The following is a 22,856-nucleotide window of genomic DNA, read 5'->3' as shown; positions in this document are numbered from 1 at the left end:
GACTAAGGGCCTGATTCAGAGCTGAATGCTCTAACCAGAGCGCTCGCTCTGAATCAGGGCCCTCCTACCTGCAAATGGAGCGTCCTCATGGACGCTCGCATAGCTGTGGGTTACCACCCACAGCTTATGCGAGCGTCCATGATGATGGTCGCGATGGTAGGGTCTCGCTTCCAAAGTCACTCCCACTGACATCATTACTGATGTCAGTGGGGCCGGACTCAGACGGTAGGCGTTCCCATGGGAACGCCTCCGTCTGGCAGCCACGCCCCCGGCACGCCCACCAAAGGGGGCGTGCTGTCAGTCACCATTGACAACACGCCCCCTTTGGTGCGAGACCCCAAGTGACGTATTTGTCTTCGCTCGCCGGGTCTTGCGCATGCGCACGACGGAGCTCCCTCCGTCGTGCGCATGCGCATTCTGACAACATCGACCCACTAGCGAGCGAACTTTGCTCGCGAGCGGGTCTGAATGACCCCCTAAGTTTCTACCTTACCTGGGGCCCGATAGGTCCGAAAGGACGAGGTCCGAGACCCCGAGGGAGCAGGAGCAGAAGGCAGACAAGCTGACTTAACTGCTGCCAATGTATCCACAATTTTATCCAAATCAGGGCCAAACAAAAAACTTTGCCGTTATAAGGTAAACACTCTAAGCCCTTCTTGGAGTCCGCATCTGCCCTCCAAGAGCGAAGCCACAGGGAGCAGCGAGCAGCAATGGCCGTAGTGTAAATCCTGGCATACAATAAGCTGACATCCAAGGCAGCCTCATTAATATATGTAGCTGATTCTCAGAGGTTGCCCACTAGATTCAACTGTTACCTTGTAGCATCCAAAGACCAAGAGTTTTCCAGGGTGTTAGCCCAAGCCACCCAGCAGACAGCCATGGCCAGTCTGCATGCAGCACCTGAAAGGGAATAAATGGATTTCAGGCAAACCTCCACCTTCCTATCTGTGGTTTCCTTCAGAGACGACATGGAAGCCATAGGGAGGGTCGCGCTTTTAATCAAGCGCCTCACATGAGAATCCATTGCTGGTGAGGTTTCCCATTTAGTAAAATAGGGTAAGCATAAGCCAGACGTTTCTGCAGCTTTCAGGCGTTTTCCATGCCACCTCCAGGTGGTCCACCAGCTGGTCAGACAACGGGAATATGGCCGCGGTCACCTTCACATCCTTAAAAAAAAGGCATTTTTGGACTTAGGTGCTGGAGGTTCACCCTCCTCTATGACCAAGGCTGCCCTGACAGCTTGCATCAGACCCGGAATATAATTTTTTTGACCTAGGCTCCGCCTCACGTGTAGCGGACTCGGAATCATCCGGGAGCACCCCATCATCAGATTACATACCATTGCCATAAGACAGAGTAGCTTGAGACGACGGCAAAAAATCTTTTAGCCGATCTACTCTGGGGTGCCTCCCCCTGCCGCACCGCAGCCATATTCTGCAACGCATTGGGAATCGTATTAATCCATGGGGGAGAGAACACCTGCATGGGTGCAGCCAGCTGAAGCAGGTTCTGAGAGGGCATAAACTGCCGCTGTGAGTACCCCAGCGGGGAAAACACAGGAGTGACAGCTAAACGTCCCGCAATGGCTGTTAGTGCTTGTGCAAAGCACACCCAAGGGGGCTCCTGCAAAGTGGCTGAGACCATAGAGGGACCTGGGGGGAGCATAGCACTTCAAACATAACCCCTCAAGGACCATGTCTCCCACCCCTAATCCTGCTGTACACTTTTTGCCTAACAGCAGGGCGAGAGCCAAACGTGGCATATCACTCTCACTACCAGACATGGTGGAGAGGATACTTGTATACTGTATGTGACCCACCACACAGGACAACAAACTGTGAGGCTGCACTTCGACAATACTTGTATTAGGGCTCAGTGAGATAAAAAGACACAGGGAAAGTAAAATGGCTGACAGAAGAAAGTGATACTCAGACAGACAGACAGCACTAGCATAAAGTCACATACAATGCAGAATAAATAACACCTACACTTAATGGCACTACTAATCAACTATACAGACTTTGCGTCTAGCAGGATATAGTGCTACATACACTGACCACACTTTTTGGAGGAGAGGTATGTAGGTGGACCCAGGCTCCACACCGCCTGTGTGATCTGTGACACAGCCAAGGAGAAAATGGGCGCCAGGGGCGGACCCTGGGGAGAGCTTCCACAGCCCAGCCAGACCGCAGTGGAAAGGCGCGCTGTGCAGCGGGGAGGAGCCGGCTGTTTAATAGGAAAGGCAGCTTCCCCTGGTCAGCATTTAACCCCTGGGACGCTGAAGCATTTCCAATATCACTACAGCCCGCTGTCCCTGGTGGTCTAGTGGAAGCGCAGGACTCTGTGCCTGGCTCCACATGCTGTCATCCCCAGGGAGTCCCCAGCCATGAGGGAAAAAGGACTGTCTCAGACGGGTCACCACCGCGGCGACCCGTTGCTTACCTTGATCTCCGTAGCCCCCGGCCGCAGTCCAGGGATCCTCCGGGGTCCCTGCTAGCCAAGACCCCGGAGGCCCGCCGAGATCCCCGGATCTGTACCGGCACCTGACCGCCGGCAGGGTGACGGAGCTGCAGCGCTGATGTTCCCTGGACTGTCCACGCCATCTGCTCTGAAGAAATGAAGAACTTCTTGCTTGAAAATCTTCAAGGGATGGAACAGCCCCGCTGCGCTTATCAGTGACCCGACTCCGGCCGGGCACCCAGCGAAACTGAGGTGCCTCTGGCCTGGGGGCGGGGTGTGGAGGGAGACCAAAGTGCATCCTGGGGTCACCCTGTGGACCCTGAAGTAGAAATATTGGTAACATCGATGCACAGCGATCAGCCATATCTTGTCCTTTGCAGCAGGTCTGACCTGTTGCAAACTTAGGAGCTCTCCTGACACGCAGAGCCGCGTAGAAGATCGCAGTGGCTAATTTATGCATGCCCATGAAACGCTGTTCAAACGGTCAGACACGCCTGCATTTTTCTAACCACCCCTCATCACCCCCCCTAAAGACTGACAGCCCGTCACTCACTTTGCCATGGATTCCTCTGTGAGTCCATAGTCTCAATGCGATGGCTGCACACGCACAGTGGGACTTGTACAGAATGGCAAACAATCGCTCCATCTGCGTCCGTAATCGCCATTGCGTCCAGCTCTGAATCAGACCCCATGTACATTCGTGGACCAGACTACTGGCGTTATCCTGATTTTCCTACTAAAAGAAAATTTGAATGCTTTAATAGGGGACCATTTATATATATAAAATGTGTCCATCTCTCAACAGATGTAAGAACTGGCTGCATTCAGCGTAATGACCTGACGGATAAGATGGATGCAGAACAGCTAAATTGTCTCTCTGTGAGATTCACTATGTTTAATTCCCACAATAAGAAAAGAAACCTGAATTGTGCATATAATGAATCACTGCTGAAGAAATTGCAGAAGGCACATCTTTGTTGTAATTACCATTGTAACAATGTAATACATAATGTTGCCAGACTGTTCCTGCTGATTAAAATAAGGTTACTCCAATTGCTAGGGGATGATAATTGAATGGGTTATTCAAGCTATTTCCATAAAATGGCTCCGGTGCCCTTTCAGAGGCTGCAGATGTGATTTGATTACTATGCACTGGGAGCGGTTACATAGTGACCAGTCATTTCCAGGCAGCAAAAGTTCCACCTGCAGAATAAAACCTACTTCATTGTAGTCTATTACCCACTTAATAACGTCTAATGTCTTATTCCATTTACAGAGTTATTTTACAGATGATACAGAAATTTAAAGGACATGCTCACTAATTTTAATTCATACCCCCCATATACATTGTTATAGTAAAAGAAGAAGCAACCCCAGTTTTACGACCAATAGTAACGGCCGCCTGCCAAGTTATATTGTAATGAATAGGTAACGGGACACAACACTGGCTTCCTGGATTTGAAAACTTGATATAAAATATCTACACTAAAAAGGTAGACAATGTCTAGATAGACCTCAAATATTAGACAGTCAATAGGTTGACCGGGACAAAAGGCCGATGTTGATGAAGGTAGACAGGTACAAAAAGGTTGACATTGAAATGGTCAACATTTTTTTTTTGTTTACTAACCCCAATACTTACCCTTTGTGCCTAACCCTCCCTCCTGGTGCCTAACCCTAACCATCCCTCCTAGCTCCTAACCTTAACCATCGGGATAAGTGCCCAACCCTAAATGTCCCTTCTAGAGCCTAACCTTAACCTCTCGCTAAGTGCCTAACTCTAAAAAAAAAATATATAAAATGTGTCGACCATTAAAAGGTCTACCTTTTTTTTTTTTTTTTTACCTGTCTATCTTCATCATCCATGTCGTCCTTTTGTCCAAATCTACCATTTGGGGTCTATATAGACATTGCCAACCTTTTTATTGTAGATCTAGTCACTGGAACCCCAACGATTATGCCTTCCAAAACATCTGATTATCCAGCGGTTTGGAGAGTTAAAACTCAATTCAACAGCGATGTACGGTGACAAACCCCTAAACTCACATGCGGCTTAGTTCAAACTGCATACAGTGTATGGAAAAAAAGCCACCATTATTAGTGGGGAGTCCCGCACCTAGGAGTGCTACAGACCAATGTCAAGTAGCATTAGGTCCACTCCTGCTACCACTTGGCTGGTGGGTACCAGGGCAAAAAAAAAAGAAAGTGTGCCCCTCTGTAACATGTTATTGTTGGCCTAACCCTCCCTAGAGGACCTGGTCCAAAGCGAAGTAGCACGGCCCATTCAGTAACGGGAAAGGAATTCACACAGGCTGTAAGGCAAGATAACTGCGGTTTAAGCTTCATCGCCTGTCAGACCCACTTTTTGCAGAGGGTTTTTCCTGCACTTTGTGTAAATGCTGGTTGATCCATCAGCTAGTTTGTATTTTCCCAATTGCGATGGCAATTTGCGGTGAGTTGGGTTTGAAAATGGCTTTACAGCAATTTTCTGGTGGTTATTCTTTAAGAAATCCAGCGGCTTGCAAATCGCACCCAAACCACGGCAAAAAGTTGCTGTTTCAAGAAATCATCACTTGAAAAATTCCTCTCTACATTTTCAAAAACTTATGTGATACATACCTGCTGAAATGGCTTTGAAGTCGCTTGGCTTTTGTTTTTTGTTTTCAAAACCACCAGGTGTCATACAGAACATGTTTCTATTTGTTACCATATGTAACATGTTTCTATTGCTCATCAACTGTTTGAGTACCTTCAGATGGACTTGTATAAAAAATATGCATAACCATTTCTCTCTCCCAGAAAACACACATGAAGTGCTGGCATTAGGTTCTATTTTATTTATTGTAAACAGCTGTCACTCAAATGTACTTACATGGCTGTACAATGCAACACACATCAATGCAGATAAAACAAAACACATTAGGATCTAGAAGTAGATGGTAAAACCGGTAGCAGTGCAGTATGTACACTAGGTAGTCTGGTATTGCTTTTAGAACACTGCAGCCATGGATTTGTTCCACAAAATCCATTACTTTGCCTGAGATATCTCAGTATTGAAAATGGTAATAAAGTAAAGAGATATATTTATATATATATAAATATATCTATCTCTATCTATATCATACACAAATTGCATATAATCTACAGTCAAATGATTCGACTTTATGATGAAAGCCTACAACTATACAAGTACATTTTCAGCATAAGGCCATATATTTGCATTCAGAAGAAACAGTTTTCTAATCCTAGCATCCCATGTTTTTGTATAATCAAGTGATAATGTATTTTAGACTACCTTCACTGATCCAGATGTCTCCTCAGTACTAGTGAGGTCTCAGTATCGTAGCAGCTGTATAGGATAGTCCACAAGTGTAGATAACACTAGGCTCTCCAGATATTTTAAGAACTACAAGTTTCAGCACGCCCTGTCAGTTTGAAGATTAAGCTGGAACGTGCATTTTTAACAAAAGCTGGGAAGCCACATTTCAGGTACCCTATAAATATATAGAAAATCGTGGTTATCTGGTAATATAATTAAATATCTGCTATACCCTCCACCCCAAATACAACAGTTCTAAAAGGTATACGTTGAATATGCCGGCGGATGTGATCCCGGGCGTTGAAGTACTGACGTCACACATAATGCCGACACCTATATCCTGGGGAGGATCAGGATACAAACATCCCAACCCCACAATCCTGAAGGTAAGAAGACGGGCAAGTATGATACTTAGCCCGGGAATGGGGGGGGACTGGGGGGGTAGATTACACCCTCTCTGGCCTCTAAATAGAGATTTGTTATAAGGAACAAGTTTGACTACGTCATAGCATCATGTAAGTCTACAATTTTGGGAGAATAATACGAATTGCGTATACGTACAGAAGCAGGGCTAGTTGAAATCTTCATATTAAAATGAGAGCACTCCCATTATTATGGATGCTATTTAAGATCATTTGCCAACACCACCATAAAACAGCACTGAATAGACAGCAAGATCCCAACTACATGGGCTGTGGCTGCTAAATGAGGCTTAATGTGCCATATTAAGGCAAATATTGAAATATTTGTCATTTTTTTTGTTAAGACAATTATCTCGGCTCCCCTGCACCTTGCAGAACAAGAAAAGTCACCAGTTAGTTTACAATGTTAAGTTTAAATAGACCTTTACAGTCTCATTTAGCAACCAGCTATGAAAGGTGGTGTAAGGACAAGTGTCAAAATATATAGATCTTTCAGATTTTCTTTAAAACAAGTATTAAGGCCGTACCAAAATCCAATAGGGCTCCTTTCATAGTCTGCATCAAATCACTAATCTCCGTAGGCTTCAGTCGCAAAACTAGACTGTAGTCCATGTGGAAAAGTGCATTGCACAAGAACCGAGAAATCTGGACATCTCGGCGTAAAGAATGTTTGAGGCAGCAGTACATATACATTGCCTTGCAAAAGTATTCACCCTCCTTGGCTTTTTACCTTTTTTGTTACATTACAGCCTGTAATTTATTTTAATCTGAATTTTATGTGATGGATCTGCACAAAATAGTCTAATTTGGTGAAGTGAAATGAGAAAAATATATATATAAAAAAAAAGAATCTTTATAAATAAAAATTGGCATGTGCATATGTAATCACTCCCTTTACTATGAAGCCCCCCAAAAGTTCTGGTGCAACCAATTACTTTCAGAAGTCACATAATTAGTGAAATTAAGTCCACCTGTGTGAAATCTAAGTGTCACATAATCTGTCAGTATAAACACACCTCTTCTGAAAGGCCCCAGAGGCTGCAACACCACTAAGCAAGAGGCATCACACCATGAAGACCAAGGAGCTCTCCAAACATGTCAGGGACAAAGTTGTTGAGAAGTACAATTCTGGGTTGGGTTATATAAAAAATATCCAAATCTTTGATGATCCCCCCCCCGGTGCACCCTCAAATCCATCATTATCAAATGGAAAGAACATGGTACCACAATAAAACTGCCAAGAGAGGCCCACCAAATCTTACAGACCGGGTAAGAAGGACATTAATCAGAGAGGCAGCACAGAGACCAAAAGGTAACCCTGAAGGAGCTGCAGAGTCCCACAGCAGAGACTGGTGTATCTGTGCATGTGACCACAATAAGCCGTACACTCCATAGAGCTGGGCTTTATGGAAGAGTGGCCAGAAAAAAGCCATTACTTAGTGATAAAAATAAGAAGACACAATTAGTGTTTGCCAAAAGGAATGTGGGCGACTCCCCAAATGTATGGAGAAAGGTGCTCTGGTCAGATGACTAAAATTGAACTTTTCGGCCACCAAGGATAACGCGATGTCTGGCGCAAACCCAACACATCCCATCACCCCAAGAACACCATCCCCACAGTGAAACATGGTGGTGGCAGCATCATGCTGTGGGGATGTTTTTCAGCAGCAGGGACTGGGAAACTGATTCGAGTCGAGGGAAAGATGGATGGTGCTAAATACAGGGATATTCTTGAGCAAAACCTGGTTCAGTCTGCCTGTGATTTGAGACTGGGACAGAGGTTCACCTTCCAGCAGGACAATGATCCGAAGCATACTGCTAAAGCAACACAAGTGGTTTAAGGAGAAACATTTAAATGTGTTGGAATGGCCTAGTCAAAGCCCAGATCTCAATCCAATTGAGAATCTGTAGTCAGACTTGAGGATTGCTGTTCACAAGCGGAAACTATCCAACATGAAGGAGCTGGAGCAGTTTTGTCTTGAGGAATGGGCAAAAATCCCCGGGCAAGATGTGGCAAGCTCATAGAGACTTATCCAAAGCGACTTGCAGCTGTAATCGCTGCAAAAGGTGGCTCGAGAAAGTACTGACTTTAGGGGGGTGAATAGTTATGCACGCTGAAGTTTTCTGTTATGTTGCCCTAAATGATGTTTGATTCACAATATAAAAAAAACACAAATTCACAGTTTTTGGCATGTTCTGTGAATGAAATGATGCACACCTTCACACAATCCATTTTAATTCCAAGTATTGAAGCAACAAAACATGAAAAATGCAAAGGGGGTGAATTCTTTTGCAAGGCACTGTATTGCCAACATCTGTTGTAATACTATTATAATATAGAGGTATCTGAGGTCACAGACATACCCGGAAGACTGTTTGACATACTGTATATGGTTTTTCAACGGTAGGAGTAAATGTTTCTATGTAAACCTTTGTAATTGAGATGTTACAGAGATATAGTGTCAGTGTATATGTAATAAAGGAGTAGTATGGATGAGAAAGTCATGAGTGGATGAGAGGAAGCCATTTTGTCTACAGTCCTCATTGCTTTTAATATGGCACATGTGAGACTCCCACATGTTAAAGTTTGCCCAAGAACTTTCAAGCTTTTGCAACAGAGTGAGAAGTTATCATGAACTAAACACATATTTAGTATAACCAGAATATTGGTTATATATAGATGCTTCCACTGTGGATATGTGATAGTCCCATATAAATAAACATTTGAAATTAATTGCATAAGTGTATCAGTTAAGTATACACAGCCATTTTGTAGGCTGGACTAATCCGAAGAATGCAGCCTATCAATTCCAAGACAACCCACAAAATGGCTGCCTTCATTCAATGTATTAGCAATGCATCCATTATAAGGCAACATTTCTGGAACTAAAAGGGGAGGTTATATCAGAGATATCAATGCGCTGTGGTGGGAGGGCTGTCGATGTCACAAAAGAAAGAAAACTGGGTAAAAAAAACAAAAAACAACAAAATGTATTTATTTTTTTAGATAAAAGAGTTTTATTTATAAAGTCTAAATGGGCAAATAGTCAGAGGAACCCTGAGACAACAGATGCAAAAGATACAAGATCACAAAATAAGAAATAATAAATACAACATCTGCTTGGTAGACATTCTCAGCATTTCACTGGTTGGATTCTGATCTTAAAAGCCTGGGGCGATTCGGGAATAGATGTGCAGGCAAAGTGCGCTACATATTATGCATAACCAAAGCCACCTTATATGCACAACCTAGAAATAGTTACCCCTACAAATCAAAAATAAATTAAGCTATTGCCTTCACAATATAAAGGAGGTGTTTATTAGGTACATTTATTTAGTTATTAAAAATTGTGGCATTTTAAGACAGGAATTATTATAAAGCAGCCAATTTTCGAAGTCCTTAATCAACATGACTCTAAAATATAGGTTTACCCATAGCAAGCAAATATTTCCTTTCATTTTTATTTTTAAGCTGAACTGGAAAAAGGACAGAATATTAGTGGCTGCTATAAAACAACATGGCACCTTCTATGCTTCTCAATCCACCACGGACAAAAATGGTTGCACAGGAAGTGGAGCTGTAACCCGTAGCAACCAGAGCCTGGCAGCCATTTTTCTATTTGTTTAGAAAGTGAAAGAAAACCTCCGATAGGTTGCTTTAAATTACGGCCTTTATAGGCACAGTTTCTTATGCAGCATTCTTAATAAATGTCAAACCATTGTGTATTACAATAAATATGGGTTAGGAGATTAAGAAATAATGGAGGCTATAACGTCCCAGATGTGATATGCGACTGGCTGATCCATAGGCACCTACAGACCACGCTAGCTTTATAACAGCATAAATGTCCTTTTTGCTTTGAAAGTCTACAAAGTAAGCCTGCTGTGACATAATAATGCTAAAAAACAATAAATGAAAAATGTAAGGGTGTATTGACAATTTGCTGTCACAGTTTCAGATGTTAAATCGATAGTGGAAACTAAGGGGGAGATGTATCAAAGCTTGGAGAGAGAGAAAGTACCAACCAATCAGCTCCTGTCATTTTATAGACTGTGCTCGAAAAATGACAGCTAGTAGCTGATTGGTTGGTACTCTCTCCACACAAACTTTGATACATCTCCCTCTAAGTGCTATTTCCCAACTATTCACCGTTTCATCTATAAATGTGTCCAGTCAAACCGCTCTAAGGCTGGGTACACTACACCATAGATTGGACAATTTATAGTTTTTGAGGTAAAATGTAACAATAAATCATGCCGTGTGTATGCCCAATTGCGCACTCCCGCGGTTCACATGCAACATCGTGTGATTGGCCGTGCTGCCAGCCAATCACACCATATCGCCTGTGGGGCTGTGTAGTTAACGAAGGACGGAACTAGTGATCGTACAGTCATTCGTTAAATCTTCTAGTGTGTACCGGCAATCTTGCATGGTTCCGGGGCAAAGGTGAAACACAAGATCGCCGGGTCGTCTAGTGTGTACCGAAGATTCACTTTTTCCTATACACTGCAATCCAATGGTTTGTACATACACAAGTTAATAATAATTCTTACACCGTTCTGTTTTTAAGACACATTGCTGCAAAGCAGAGTGTTGGTTTCTGTCACGCCACAATGATAAACATACTTATCAATCCCCTTTTAGCTAGATTCATTTTATTTTACCCTACTGAAGGCCAATTCTCAAAATCCTTCTATTGTTACTGTAATTTTCACTCATTCCCAAGCCCAAAGGAGAACTTCATTTTCCGCGAGGAGGTCGCTGCATCTTCCTGTTGCTCGGATCATAGTTTTGCCGCCATGAAATTGACATGTGGCTTGGCGAGAGGGAAGAGAGGTAGGCGTCTCTTAAACTCGGTCATGTCCGTAATGACATCAGGCTGTGTGGACAAGAAATCCAGGTCAATTTTTATGAACGGAATAATATATACACAGTATTGTGCATTATTATCAAACTCCATCGTCCCATTGCAGTAAATGATTAAACAAAAATGTACCTAATTACGTGATTTTGTGCCTCGATTGTAAAATTATTTATGCAAAATTATTCGTAATGTTCCTAGTTTGTTTTCCTTTTTACCTGATGATACATACTCACCCACCATGTATAATTATGGTGGCCTTAGATCACCTGCACTTAGTAGACCGAGCTGATGTAGTGACATCACACAACAGGAGCATAGGGATCTCTAAGCACCACCTTTATGGTAATTAGCAGCTTTTCTATACTAAATCTTACCTGAGGAAGTGCCGGAGCTGGAGCAAGATCAACATCATTCTGACTAGGAAATTCCCCAACTGCAGGGGCTGGGTACAACAACATGGAAAACCAGAAAAACAAACAACAACATCAATTTATTTTTGCAAAGAGGAATAAAATCTAACCAGTATTCTAATGTTGGAAACACTGACTTAACAAGCCATTATTGTAGGGGATAAAGACGTCAGATAAGGACGATCCCTTCACTCTATGTACAGACATACCCTCCCCCTCTTCCAGGATTTAAAAGGAACTTCAATGCAAATCAGTCCAAGAATATTATCTAAAAAGACAGATCATTGTCTGTGCACCATATCTCATATAATAGAACACAATATCATCTCAGGGTCTTCTATAGGCCTGCCTACTGGCTGACTGCTACTAGTAAGGAGTGAGACCGATTACTGGGAGTAACTGCAGCACAAATGTAGGTGAAATGGATATCCAGTTACTCTATCTTTCCCAAACAGAGACCAGTATGAAGGGCAGCAGGTTTAGTGCTAAGAAGCCATTTGTAAGGATGTATGAAATATGTCAAAGCTTTAGAGATGAACATGGCGGAGCTGTGGTACATCGTCTCATTACATTTGCATATATTGGGTTGGGCCAGCATAGTAAGTACAGGACGGAATGTGCCCAGCTCTGGAACTTCTCCCTATGTAGGATACAAGATACTCACACAGCTCCATCTCCCTAGAGAGCACGTGCACTGACACTTTATGCCTTCTCGGAGCTTCCACTGCCAGTAGTTCCTGAAAAATAATTAGTGATTAGTGGTCTGACATGCCAATGGAATCTTTATACCCCAGGAGAAGTTAGGTAACATTTTTGAGTTCTGTTACTTTCTGCAACCTTGATCTTATGTGAGACAAGGATGCATTTTGCTGGTAGCGAAGATTAGTCATAAAATTAATTCTCTAACACAATCCAATGCAAATCAGCTTGTCAGGAAGAGAGTCAGCATCAGAACACTGCTAACCGGCTTTTTAAAAGAAAAAGAATGTAGGTTTAAATATAGAGCATCCATTGCTATGTTTACTTATCGCTCAAGCCAGGACGTGTTTGCTGTAATTGGCCGGTCTAGGAATAGGTTTTCAATTGTCTAAACATAAAAATCAATATAATGAATTATAAATTCAATTAGTCTAGCTGACATGCACAGATATTTTTTTTGTTTACCATAAAATAGGCAATTGCTTGCTAGGAAGTTTTTGGAGTCAAAAGAACAGAACTAGATAGACAGTCAATAGTTTGACACCAAATGGTCGACAGGGTCAAATGGTCGACAGTACTAATATCAACCGTGTCGAACGGTCGACAAAGCCAAAAGGTTGACATAAAATGGTCAACACAGAAAATGTCTACACGGTTTTTCGTGATTTTTATGATTAGATACTTGGATGAGGCTGCGGATGGGGATGATTAGAGTTAGGCACTAGGGGAGGGGAACCTTTTTTCTGCCGAGGGCCATTTTGATATATATATATATATATATATATATATATATATATATATAACATTATTCGCGGGCCCGGTGCAGGTCACACCATCTCCATGTCACGTGTCACAGCGGTGGGGCCACAATCGCTGGTGATTAGAGCAATGCCCGGTGCATCCTGACGATGCTCCGGGCAGCTGTAAGGGCAGCAATGTGACTGTCTGAAGCGTCCTAAGGATGCTTCAGCCGGCACTGCTGCATAGATTCTGGCTGCAGGGTGACATTCTAGGCACCCTGCTAGCCATATGAGGCTAGCAGAAAAACACTCAGAGTGCCAGACCAAATGATTCTGAGGGCCTTATACGGCCCCGGGCCTGAGGTTCCCCATCCCTGCACTAGGGGGGAGGTAAGATTTAAAATAACTAAAAAAAATAATGAGTCGACCATTTGTGTGTTGACCTTTTGACCCTGTCTACCCATTGCCTGTCCATCATTTGTCGACCTATTGACAGTCTATCTAAATACTGTAGCTCTTTCAATCCACCCCCCACTAGAGTAGTGGTTCTCGAACTTGGTCCCCAAGGCACCCGAACAGGACTAGTTTTAAAAATATCTATGTTTGTGCACAGATGGTATAATCGCACTTAAATAAACTGTGCTTAAGCATGGACAACTTTACAACCTGGGCTGTTAGGGTGCCTTGAGGACAGTTTGAGAACTGCTGCTGTATAGTGCTTATTGTGTCCTATTTAGTTGTTTGGAGCAAACAGCTACAGTGTACTTGCTGCGGTTACACTTCATTTTTTTTTTTTTTTCTTACCATTAACTTAAGTATTCAAACCTGTTTTGGTGGTTTCATTTGCTTGGATTGGAATACAGACCCTTCCATCCTGTGTTCTACTTGCAGTGGATAATCACCTCTGCGCTGAGTAATGTGTAAATGGCCAGGCTTATGGCCTTGTGCTTTTCCACTATTATAGGAAGGCCAGTTGTGGAGCTCTGAGAAAATCAATGTAGTGGAATTTAACCCCTTATCCCAGTAGAGTAGCAGACGAACTTGCAGCTAGCACCGGGTGGGCGGAATGTTTGTCATGCAGACTGTTTGTCTGATGGTCCAGCTGTTTTACATGGACCAAGCCTGTCTAGCTCTCTTCTGTCCTCCTCCACTAGCGGACAATGGATTTCTAGTCCCTTCATCTCTTCCTTTACTTGCACACCGAAAGTAGCAAAAATTAGAACATGTGCTTTAGGCATATTAACCGGTACTTCATCTTAAACATTGTATTGCCAGGTGCTTTCCACACCACCCACATTAGATCATCCACTCTATGCAGTAATGCAGAATGCTCACTAAGACACAAGGATCCTCAATGTCTGATTCTTCGGCTCTCTCACCTCCACATAGAGTGGGGCACAAAGAATCAGATTCTTCCCAGGACTGGACTAAGGCAGACTCTCATGTTTCTGTGACTTAATATAGATTCTAGAGACTTCTTTCATGTCGCTAAAGAAGAAACTGTCTAGAACTAGATTTGGCAAAGCATTGCACCTAGACCAGTTTCTCTTCTATCGCTAAGGGACTTGCAGATCCCTGACTGTGCGCACAGAGATGAATGGGGTAATGAGTAGAAGATACAGAGGTGGAGGGATGACTCCATGCCTACAACCGTGGGGATACATGGCGCGCTCAGAAATGAATTGCGCTAAGGATTTTGCCCAGGCTGGTTATAACAGATCAGATCAGTGACTTATTGCTCACCGCACAAGCTACACGCGCTCAAGTGTAAGATGTCACAGATGAAGCTCTGCCAGGGCTAGACCTGGAAATATTTCTTTTCACCTTCATAATGGAATATAGGGGGAGGCATAGAGTATACACAATAAGAAGCGAATGAAATACAAAGAACCCAGCAGCAGAAAGTGTAGATCTCAGATCCTATATGCAATCCCACCCCTGCAACTGAGGGCACAACGGCGGGCAGGAGCTGTTGGCACAATATCCGTGTAGAGTGAATTTCAGCTGAGAAGCTGAAATCCATTAGAGAAGAAGCACCAAGATGCCTGGGGTCATGCCTCCCCTTCAGTGCCCAGCACTAGAACAGCCACCCACCTGGAGGATAACCCCCTTCTGTTGTGTAATGCCTAGAAGCAGGGTGGCCTTTACCATAGCTGTCTCCACCATATCCGGCTACCTAAGCAGAGACCTAGCAGACACCAGGCCCTTTGAGAACTGACAGACTGCATTCTCAATTACTGGTACAGGGGGGAAATAAATAGTGCACAGGGTACGTATATTTATCACTTCAATAGATCCCATACTGGGGAAAGAGCTTGGCATTTACATTCAGACTCTGTTGTGACTGTAGCTAGAAATAAATAATGCATCAGGAGAGAGATATCAGTACAGAGAGCACACACTCAGACTACCTTGTAAAACTTTATTATGTCATCCTTGACCAGGGTTTTCAGATACGCCACCTCCACATTGTCTGCAAGGAAACAAAAGCAATGTAAGCTGTAAGTGAGCTCATTCGCAGCGCTGACACGTAACACGCGTGATCTAGGAAAGTACTCCAAGTGCTGGTGCTGCCTCACTATTGGGTACATGCACAAAATAAAATGGTAATAATAAATAATTCTTATTTCAGAGCACAAGACAGTCACGTCTGTGTTTTATTTCTTAAAAAAAGCAAATAAACCCACACTGTAACTAGGATGGTAAATGTACACTGTAATTGTAGAACTTCAGCAAACAGTTGGTAACCATTATTGGGGCTGATTCTGAGTTGGGAGCAAAGAAAAAAAACAGAGCAAGTAACTTTGCACCTGGGCAGAACCATGCTGCACTGCAGGCGGGGGGAGATGTAACATGTGCAGAGATAGAAATGTGAGAGGGGTGTGTTCAAAGTCAAATCTAAATTGCAGTGTAAATATATAAGGCCGTCCAGCATTTGTGGGCTACATGCAAAAGCAGCCAGTATTTACCCTGCATGCAAAAATAAAATAAAATATATATATTTATTTGCACCCTTGGCATTGCTACATGGTTTGTCCATGTGCAAAGTTACTTTTTTTTTGTCTTTGCTCCCAACTCAGAATCAGCCTCTGTGTGGATGACATTTTGCACTAAATTGTGCAGTTTTTTGGGGGTTATTGGGGCTGCAGTCCTTTGTGAGGGGAAAGAAACAGTGCAAAGCCAAAGGACTGCCACTTTCACTAAGCTGAGAATAGGCACTTTGTATTATTAATACAGTCTACAATATACAGATCTTGCTGCAGTCACACTAAAAAGCCCTTTCGTCAGGACACATTTGCAAGTGTGTCCTGACGAAAGGGCTGTTGCCCTGAAAGGTGACAAAGCTATAATACACACTTTGATTGTTTTTGCATTATGAATCGTTCCTCCTGAGCGCCTGTCTTTTCCTTGGATTTCTTTATGATACATTGGGCTAAGGCAACGGGGCCAGATGTACCTAGGATGAATGAGTGCCATATTATATATATCTCCACTGATATTTTCTCCTGCGCAACATGTCCCCACTGGCACTGTTCTTCTCCGCATGTGGCCTTGCGCGCTCACTGGCTGCTGCTGCTGATGTCATCAGCTTGTATCAGGCAGTGCTAACGAGCCGGAAGTAAAATCCCGGGCCGCACCATTCACACATAACCCAGGTTGTCTACCCGGCACTTCCATCCCGGGAAAACCCCTTGTCAATAAGCAGGGGAGCCGACCCTGGAATGTGTTCCTGGGTTGGTGCCTTTCAGACATAAGCAAGACGTGGGTAGTTTGGCCAAGTCCCGGCAAAAACCCGAAAATCTTGCTATGTCTGAAAAGGGTACTGAACACATTTTCGCCATAAAAACAAAAACCGCCAGACACTAGCAGAGTAGCACGGAACCTGGTGGCTCACACACGCCAGGCAAGTTGCGCTGTGTGGAGTATGGAGGCTAGATGTATGAGGACACATCTATAGGTAGCAGAAGTTGGGTTATGTGAGTGCTCAGATATAAAGTCACACGAAACTGCACTAACACTGGGTGCAGGGAACTAAAAGCGGATATTCGCCTGCAGGCAGAGTTCTACACACTTATCCCACCACGTCGCCCCTTACCCATATGCTTGTGGAAACAGCCGTCATTAGCAGTGCGCACTTGCTGCCACCCTGTACCTAGGGTAACAGATTCATCTGAACGCAGACAGATCTTTGCATATACACAATGCAGAGTGGCCCAATATTACATCTCCATGCCCATGAAACTTATCTTACGCAAAGGCCCTGTTGCCACTCAGATACACCCACTCAGCCGTGAGTGAATAAAGAGATGTGTATGACTGAATCATTCCTAGAGGTGTATATTCGCCTATGGAGCATGAGCAGTGTGGACAACTGCATGATACATCAGCAAAACAGACTTACTGTAAGTACGGCCCTGCACCCGCCTCTGTGGAACAGCTTGCAATGGAAACATACCACTGGCAGACACCTGCGGGCAAGTAAATCACTGATCCCTATAGCGTACCATGAACGCCAGGAGACTGCGATAGCTGCAACATTTTATTAGCATTGCAATATACAGCTGCCTATGAGCACACGATACAAGGCATGGCCTGGGGATACCTTGCAGGCAGTATACAACCAGCATCATGTTCCTTTGTGGGTATTTCATGTGTGGGTGAGCATTCGTGCAGTGAAACAATGATTCTTAACCAACATGGAGTAAAACCGAAATGTTATTGATATAACATATATAGATCATCATTGTTTATTTGTAGAACTCCAAAAGCAGCAGACCGTCCGAGTTACACATGATAAAAAACACAATCACACAGAAAAATAAGGCAAAGCAGACTGGTGAAGGGTGTGCAGACATGACACAGGGTGGGCAGGGGGGGGGAGAGAGCAATGTAGCGATAATAGGAGCTAGTGGTGCAGCAGCAGCCAGAGGAAGATAAATATCTCTGCACATTTAGGGTGGATTGCAGAGGGAATGACAGCTGGAGAGCAGGTGGTTGCAGTAGGCAAGCCAGGGGAGAATAGAGTGTGAACAAGGATTTTCATGGTTCTGAGTGAGTAAGGGGGCGTTTTGAAGGAGGAGGCGACAAGACGGCAGATCTTACTATCAGGCAGTGCTGGGAACCGGTGGTGCAAAGTGAAGTTACAGCAGAGTCCAGGATAGCATCAAGGCAGCAGGGGCTTGGGGTACAGGTGAGACAGTGATATCATCTCATAGGGGAAGATCTGCCCTGACACGAGACAGCTGCTTTCATGGTCTAATGTACACTTCAGTGAATACTCATTTTAAAACCAATATGTGAGATCTGCATTCATTTTTAAAGGGACAGGCAACATAACTCTGCACACCAGTAGTTGCATTACCCAGCAGTGCCCTTACCTCTGTCAAAGTGATACTGCTGAGAGATGATTTCCCCCCAGTATTTAGCACCCTCTGCGGACAGCTTTTTTGGCTTATCCAACCGCCGGAGCGCCAGTGCCTGGATGTGTTTCTGAAAGGCCTCGTCCGACATGTCTTCCAGAGACTTCTCTGTAGTCTTCAGGAAAGCTTCCACACGGCTCTCTAAGTAATGAGGCGGCTTCTCAGACTGAATGATAAACCGCAGGCCTTGGATTCCGTTCGCCCTGCGGGGGCCACTGAACACAATGTAACCTTCAAAAGACAAAGCACCAAGTTCTCTGTGTGAGATCTCTCCAACAGCCAAAGCCACCCTCACCTGTGCGGCTTACTTATAGCATAATACATGTTATAACACCACTAAATAGTCTACAGGGCATTCAGTACAAAATAACAGTACATACAGTTAAGGGATGTTATCACCATATGATATGAGAAGTTATTAGGGAAATCTCTATTTAAGTATTCTTTCCCTGCTCTAGTGGAACTACAAGTTCCAGCATGTCTTTCCACATTCTAATTGTTCCTAATTAAGCAATAGGCAGGCAGGGCATGATGGAACTTGTAGTTCCACAGGTTGCCTAAGCCTGATTCAAGGCATGATATAGATCCCAACTATATATTATTAAAATGTGAAAAATACACCCATGAGCATATAGATGCATAAAGGCAACGTGGTGTAATACTGCTGGAACAGTCCTTACAAGCTAACGAGTGCATGTAATAGGTTACAGTACATGGGTGTTTATCACAGTTCCAAATTGTGAATACAACAAGGTGATGTCGCTACTAAACATTTAAATATTGTAAAATCGGAGAGTTCTATTATTACCAAAAAAGTAAAACTAGACAGTATTATTATCCAATTGGTATTATAACATTACTGATACTGTGTATTATGGGCTGCATATTACAGTCACATATTAGGGACTTCCTTATGACCTTTGTGAACTTTAAAATGTCCCCATAGGTAAGAGCAAAATTACAAATAACTTCGGAGCTCCTTAACGCCTCCATATGTCACACAGGGCCCGATTCAGAGATGGACGCAACGTTTATGCAGATGAGCGATTATCCGTGGTCTGCGCATGCGTCAAATTTCATACAGTCGCCGCTCGCAAAGTGAACAGTCTCTGAACATTTGTGGTGGCGGCAATGGGGCGACCACACACGGGGGCGACCACACACGCAGTAAAAATGGCTCCTGCGTTTCAGTTCCCGTGGTCCTTCTGCGTGACCATAGGGTTTACTCAGAAGTCAGATCATCGACTGATCAGAATCCGATGCTGCGTCTTTGTACGCAGCCGATGGGATTCGTGACGGTGGGCGTCTCAATATGACGTGCATAGATCACCACATCCGCTGCGTACAAGGCGGAATTAGCGTACAGCTCTGAGCCAGGCCCGTTATGCTTGGATGATTTCTCAGCACTCTCTTACTATCGTGAGTCTTTTACTATAATCACACAGGATGAACAATCCCTCAGAGCTCTTCCTAGGTGTAGCAAATTAGCCTCCTCTTCCCCCTCCGTTACATGGAGCCAGCACTGTGCACGAGCAGACTAAGCTCTGCACCAGAACTCTATGTTAAAGCGAACGTTCTGCTAGTGTAGGGAGCACTAGCACGATTAAGCACTAGCAAGGTCTTCGTTTAGGTAACCACCGCCAAACCACCACCCAGGGTGCAATGCCAAGAGGGTGGCATCGTTGCTGCCTCAGTGGCACCTGTATTTGGCCTGTAGGGTTCCTTGAACAGTATTCTGCAGTTCCCCCGGGGGCTCATCTTTCTAGACCCAGCCTTCTGGACGGCCCAGGGTAGTGTCATGCTACAGCACTGCATGACTACTCAAAGCGGCCTCAGGAGCTGCGCCGCTGCTCACCTAGCTGCTCCTTAGTGCGCAGGGTGTTGAAGCAGGGCTCCGCGATGATCTGACAGAACAGCTCCAGAAGCATGTTCTCCGATGTATTCTGCATGTCTGTCTGATAATAGATCTCAATGCCGCAGTTATTGTGCACCTCGTTCCGTTGTTGGTACACGAACCAGCCCTCTGTAAATCACAAAAAACAAAAAACAAACAGTAAGTTACATATAGAACAAACAGCGGGCTCCTTAGTGTGGCGTAGAGCAGCGGCGGATCTTACTATCAGGCAGCTGTACTTCTCTGTATCTGACCAGCTGACTTGGGAGAAGCGGTTTGGTGTGAGCATGCTCAATAAGTGTATCCTCCACCATCTGCATGACGCCCAGTGCAGCCTAAAATAAAAGGGGCAATATTTAATGGAAAGGCATCCAAAGGGGGCGCCAAGTACAATTACTGGGCAAGCACATAATACAGCAGCAAACGTAGGCATCTCTTACCACTGGGGGTAGGGTATAGCTTAAAATAAAGCAAGCCACCCTTAAGGAGCCATTCTAAGTGATCAGGTCACCAGGCATCAACAATAATTAATAGATGGATAATCATCCAACAATTACCATAATGTATTAGGAGACCGTATCAATGCTTTAATGATCTGTAGCAACAAGTACAGCACAGCAGTGAGGAAAGCTAACAAGCACTGGCTATAAGCTCTCTGTGACCGCTCTATGTACATAGAATAAATACCTGTTTTGTTATATTGCCATGGAGAAGGGCTTCAACGTGCAACCGTGACAGCAGCTGAGGAATGAAGGCCTTCAGACGGGGAAGAGTCACATCTGGGAGAGACAGGGAGATGCCTTTAGAACTACCCTAATTTGTCGTCATTACTAATTTAGAATAAACGATCACTCAGAAATACAGAGTGTGAAATGTTAAAACGATCAATACAAGCCAACGAGCACAGAAATAATAATTCCCTCCAGCAATAGGATTCTATTTATCTAAATAATCAGAGTGACTTCATTACAGCGGGGCACATTAGAAAACACATACATCCAGCTAATGCCCAGAATGGTATCCAAGATATGATTTCCATTTAAAGCATGTTTTCCCAGAGACAGAGAATTATTAAAAACATTATGCAAACAGAACTTGTTTGCTGTTACCGGATATTAGCTATCATTAGCCTGGCTGCTACATTTGGACAGCCAAATAGTTGCTAAAGGTTAGCACAAACCATGTCTACTTCTACCATTGCCTTAAGTCCAACAGAGAACTAATTAATCCATCTGTCTGCCTATATGTGCTTGAAGGACAGGCAATTCTCCTGGAAGCTATAATATGATCACAAGGAGATGCTGAGAGACTCTTTGTAGTTTATATTCTGTTAAGGTTATAGTCTCTTTATTTTCAATGGCTAGATCCGACCTGCCCTATCACAGCTCCCAATATAGACATGAAAGACAACACTGCTGTAGGGTAATTGGGACAGTTTCCCTTAACCTGACCAGTGCTATAGTGTACGGGAAGAGTAAACCAACAAAAAAAAAAGAAAAGTTTCCGTTTAATATTAAATGAAACGAGCAGTCTCTCTGCCTATAATCCACTCGCTGCCTGACCCAGTTTCTACATTTGTGCTCTGCAATCTTCCAGCACATGTGTTCATGCTCCAGAGCAAATAGCTGTGCTTGTTCAGGTGGTATCAGGAGATAAAGCTGGGCTTTCTGCAGAGCAAGGAACATGATTTATAGGGTAGCGGGGAAGGCAAATGAAGTATTATAGAACTGGAAAACGCTCTATTAAACCAGCGGCAAATATCACCCCTGGCATAAACAAAGGTTTCCATGCAGACGAAATACATAAAGATAGAAATGTGATGTTCTTGGAAAAAGAATAACTACTGTGAACGTGCTCCTGTCTGCACATCCTATACCGATCCACAAATAGGAGCACCAGGGTTCCGTCTAACAAATACATAGCAACATTCTGAATGCAGCCCTATTGGGACTGTGTCCAACACAATAGATGAATGAGGAACCAAGGAAACTATTCATCTGTAGACACAGTACAGTTTGTAGCCCATATGATGGAAGAGTTTGTGGGTATACAATATTCAGAAAATGGCTCTTCTCAGTCTTCCAACATCTGTACTGTACATACACAGTGCAGCAATGGAGAAATATATATCACGCAACGTCCAACTTCATCTACTGACTGACTCTTAACGGTTTATATATTAAACAACCTCAAGCCCCTAATTTGTTGCTTCTCTCGTGGAACGTGGCACCTTCATTGGAAAATGTTGTTCCTAGTCACATTGTTAAACTGGGGAACACTTCTAGCATGAATCATAAGTGCTGTACTGCATGCACTGCCATTACATGCCAGCTTCCATGGGACCTAGGGGGAGATGTTTCAAATCTTGGGGAGAGATAAGGTGAGGGAGATAAAGTACCAACCAATCAGCTCCCAAGAGTAATTTTTCAAACACTGCTTGTAAAATTACAATTAGGAGCTAATTAGTTTGTACTTTGCATCTCCCTCCACTTTATCTCTCCAAGCTTTGATAAATCCCCCCCCTAGTTTTATAGCCACTGCATGAAGTCCAACTGCTATAGTCCGATATTGGTCTGATGATTTTCTCCCATTGATCTCGTTGCCTAGGTATAACATTTTTAAGTTCA

At 43.8% G+C, this 22,856-nt stretch overlaps 1 protein-coding gene across 5 annotated transcripts in view; it reads right to left on the bottom strand.

The window, feature by feature from the left end:
• Window positions 1-9,195: 9,195 nt before the first annotated feature.
• IDE (insulin degrading enzyme) overlaps window positions 9,196-22,856 on the bottom strand; it is a 101,395-nt gene continuing 87,734 nt past the window's right edge. For all 5 annotated transcript variants that reach the window (XM_088476916.1, XM_088476912.1, XM_088476913.1 and 2 more), the window contains exons 18-25: window positions 20,917-21,008; window positions 20,453-20,564; window positions 20,191-20,358; window positions 18,294-18,566; window positions 15,327-15,388; window positions 12,141-12,213; window positions 11,441-11,508; window positions 9,196-11,081 (exon numbers count right to left, since the gene is read on the bottom strand). In XM_088476916.1, coding sequence (XP_088333042.1) covers window positions 10,986-11,081; window positions 11,441-11,508; window positions 12,141-12,213; window positions 15,327-15,388; window positions 18,294-18,566; window positions 20,191-20,358; window positions 20,453-20,564; window positions 20,917-21,008 — 944 coding nt within the window. In that variant the 3' untranslated portion in view covers window positions 9,196-10,985. The remainder of the gene's footprint in view (window positions 11,082-11,440; window positions 11,509-12,140; window positions 12,214-15,326; window positions 15,389-18,293; window positions 18,567-20,190; window positions 20,359-20,452; window positions 20,565-20,916; window positions 21,009-22,856) is intronic.

Source organism: Taudactylus pleione, unplaced genomic scaffold (genome assembly GCF_031769625.1).
Source record: "Taudactylus pleione unplaced genomic scaffold, aTauple2 ptg000198l, whole genome shotgun sequence".
In the NCBI taxonomy this organism is placed as follows: domain Eukaryota; kingdom Metazoa; phylum Chordata; class Amphibia; order Anura; family Myobatrachidae; genus Taudactylus; species Taudactylus pleione.
This window is presented reverse-complemented; position numbering and strand designations above follow the sequence as displayed.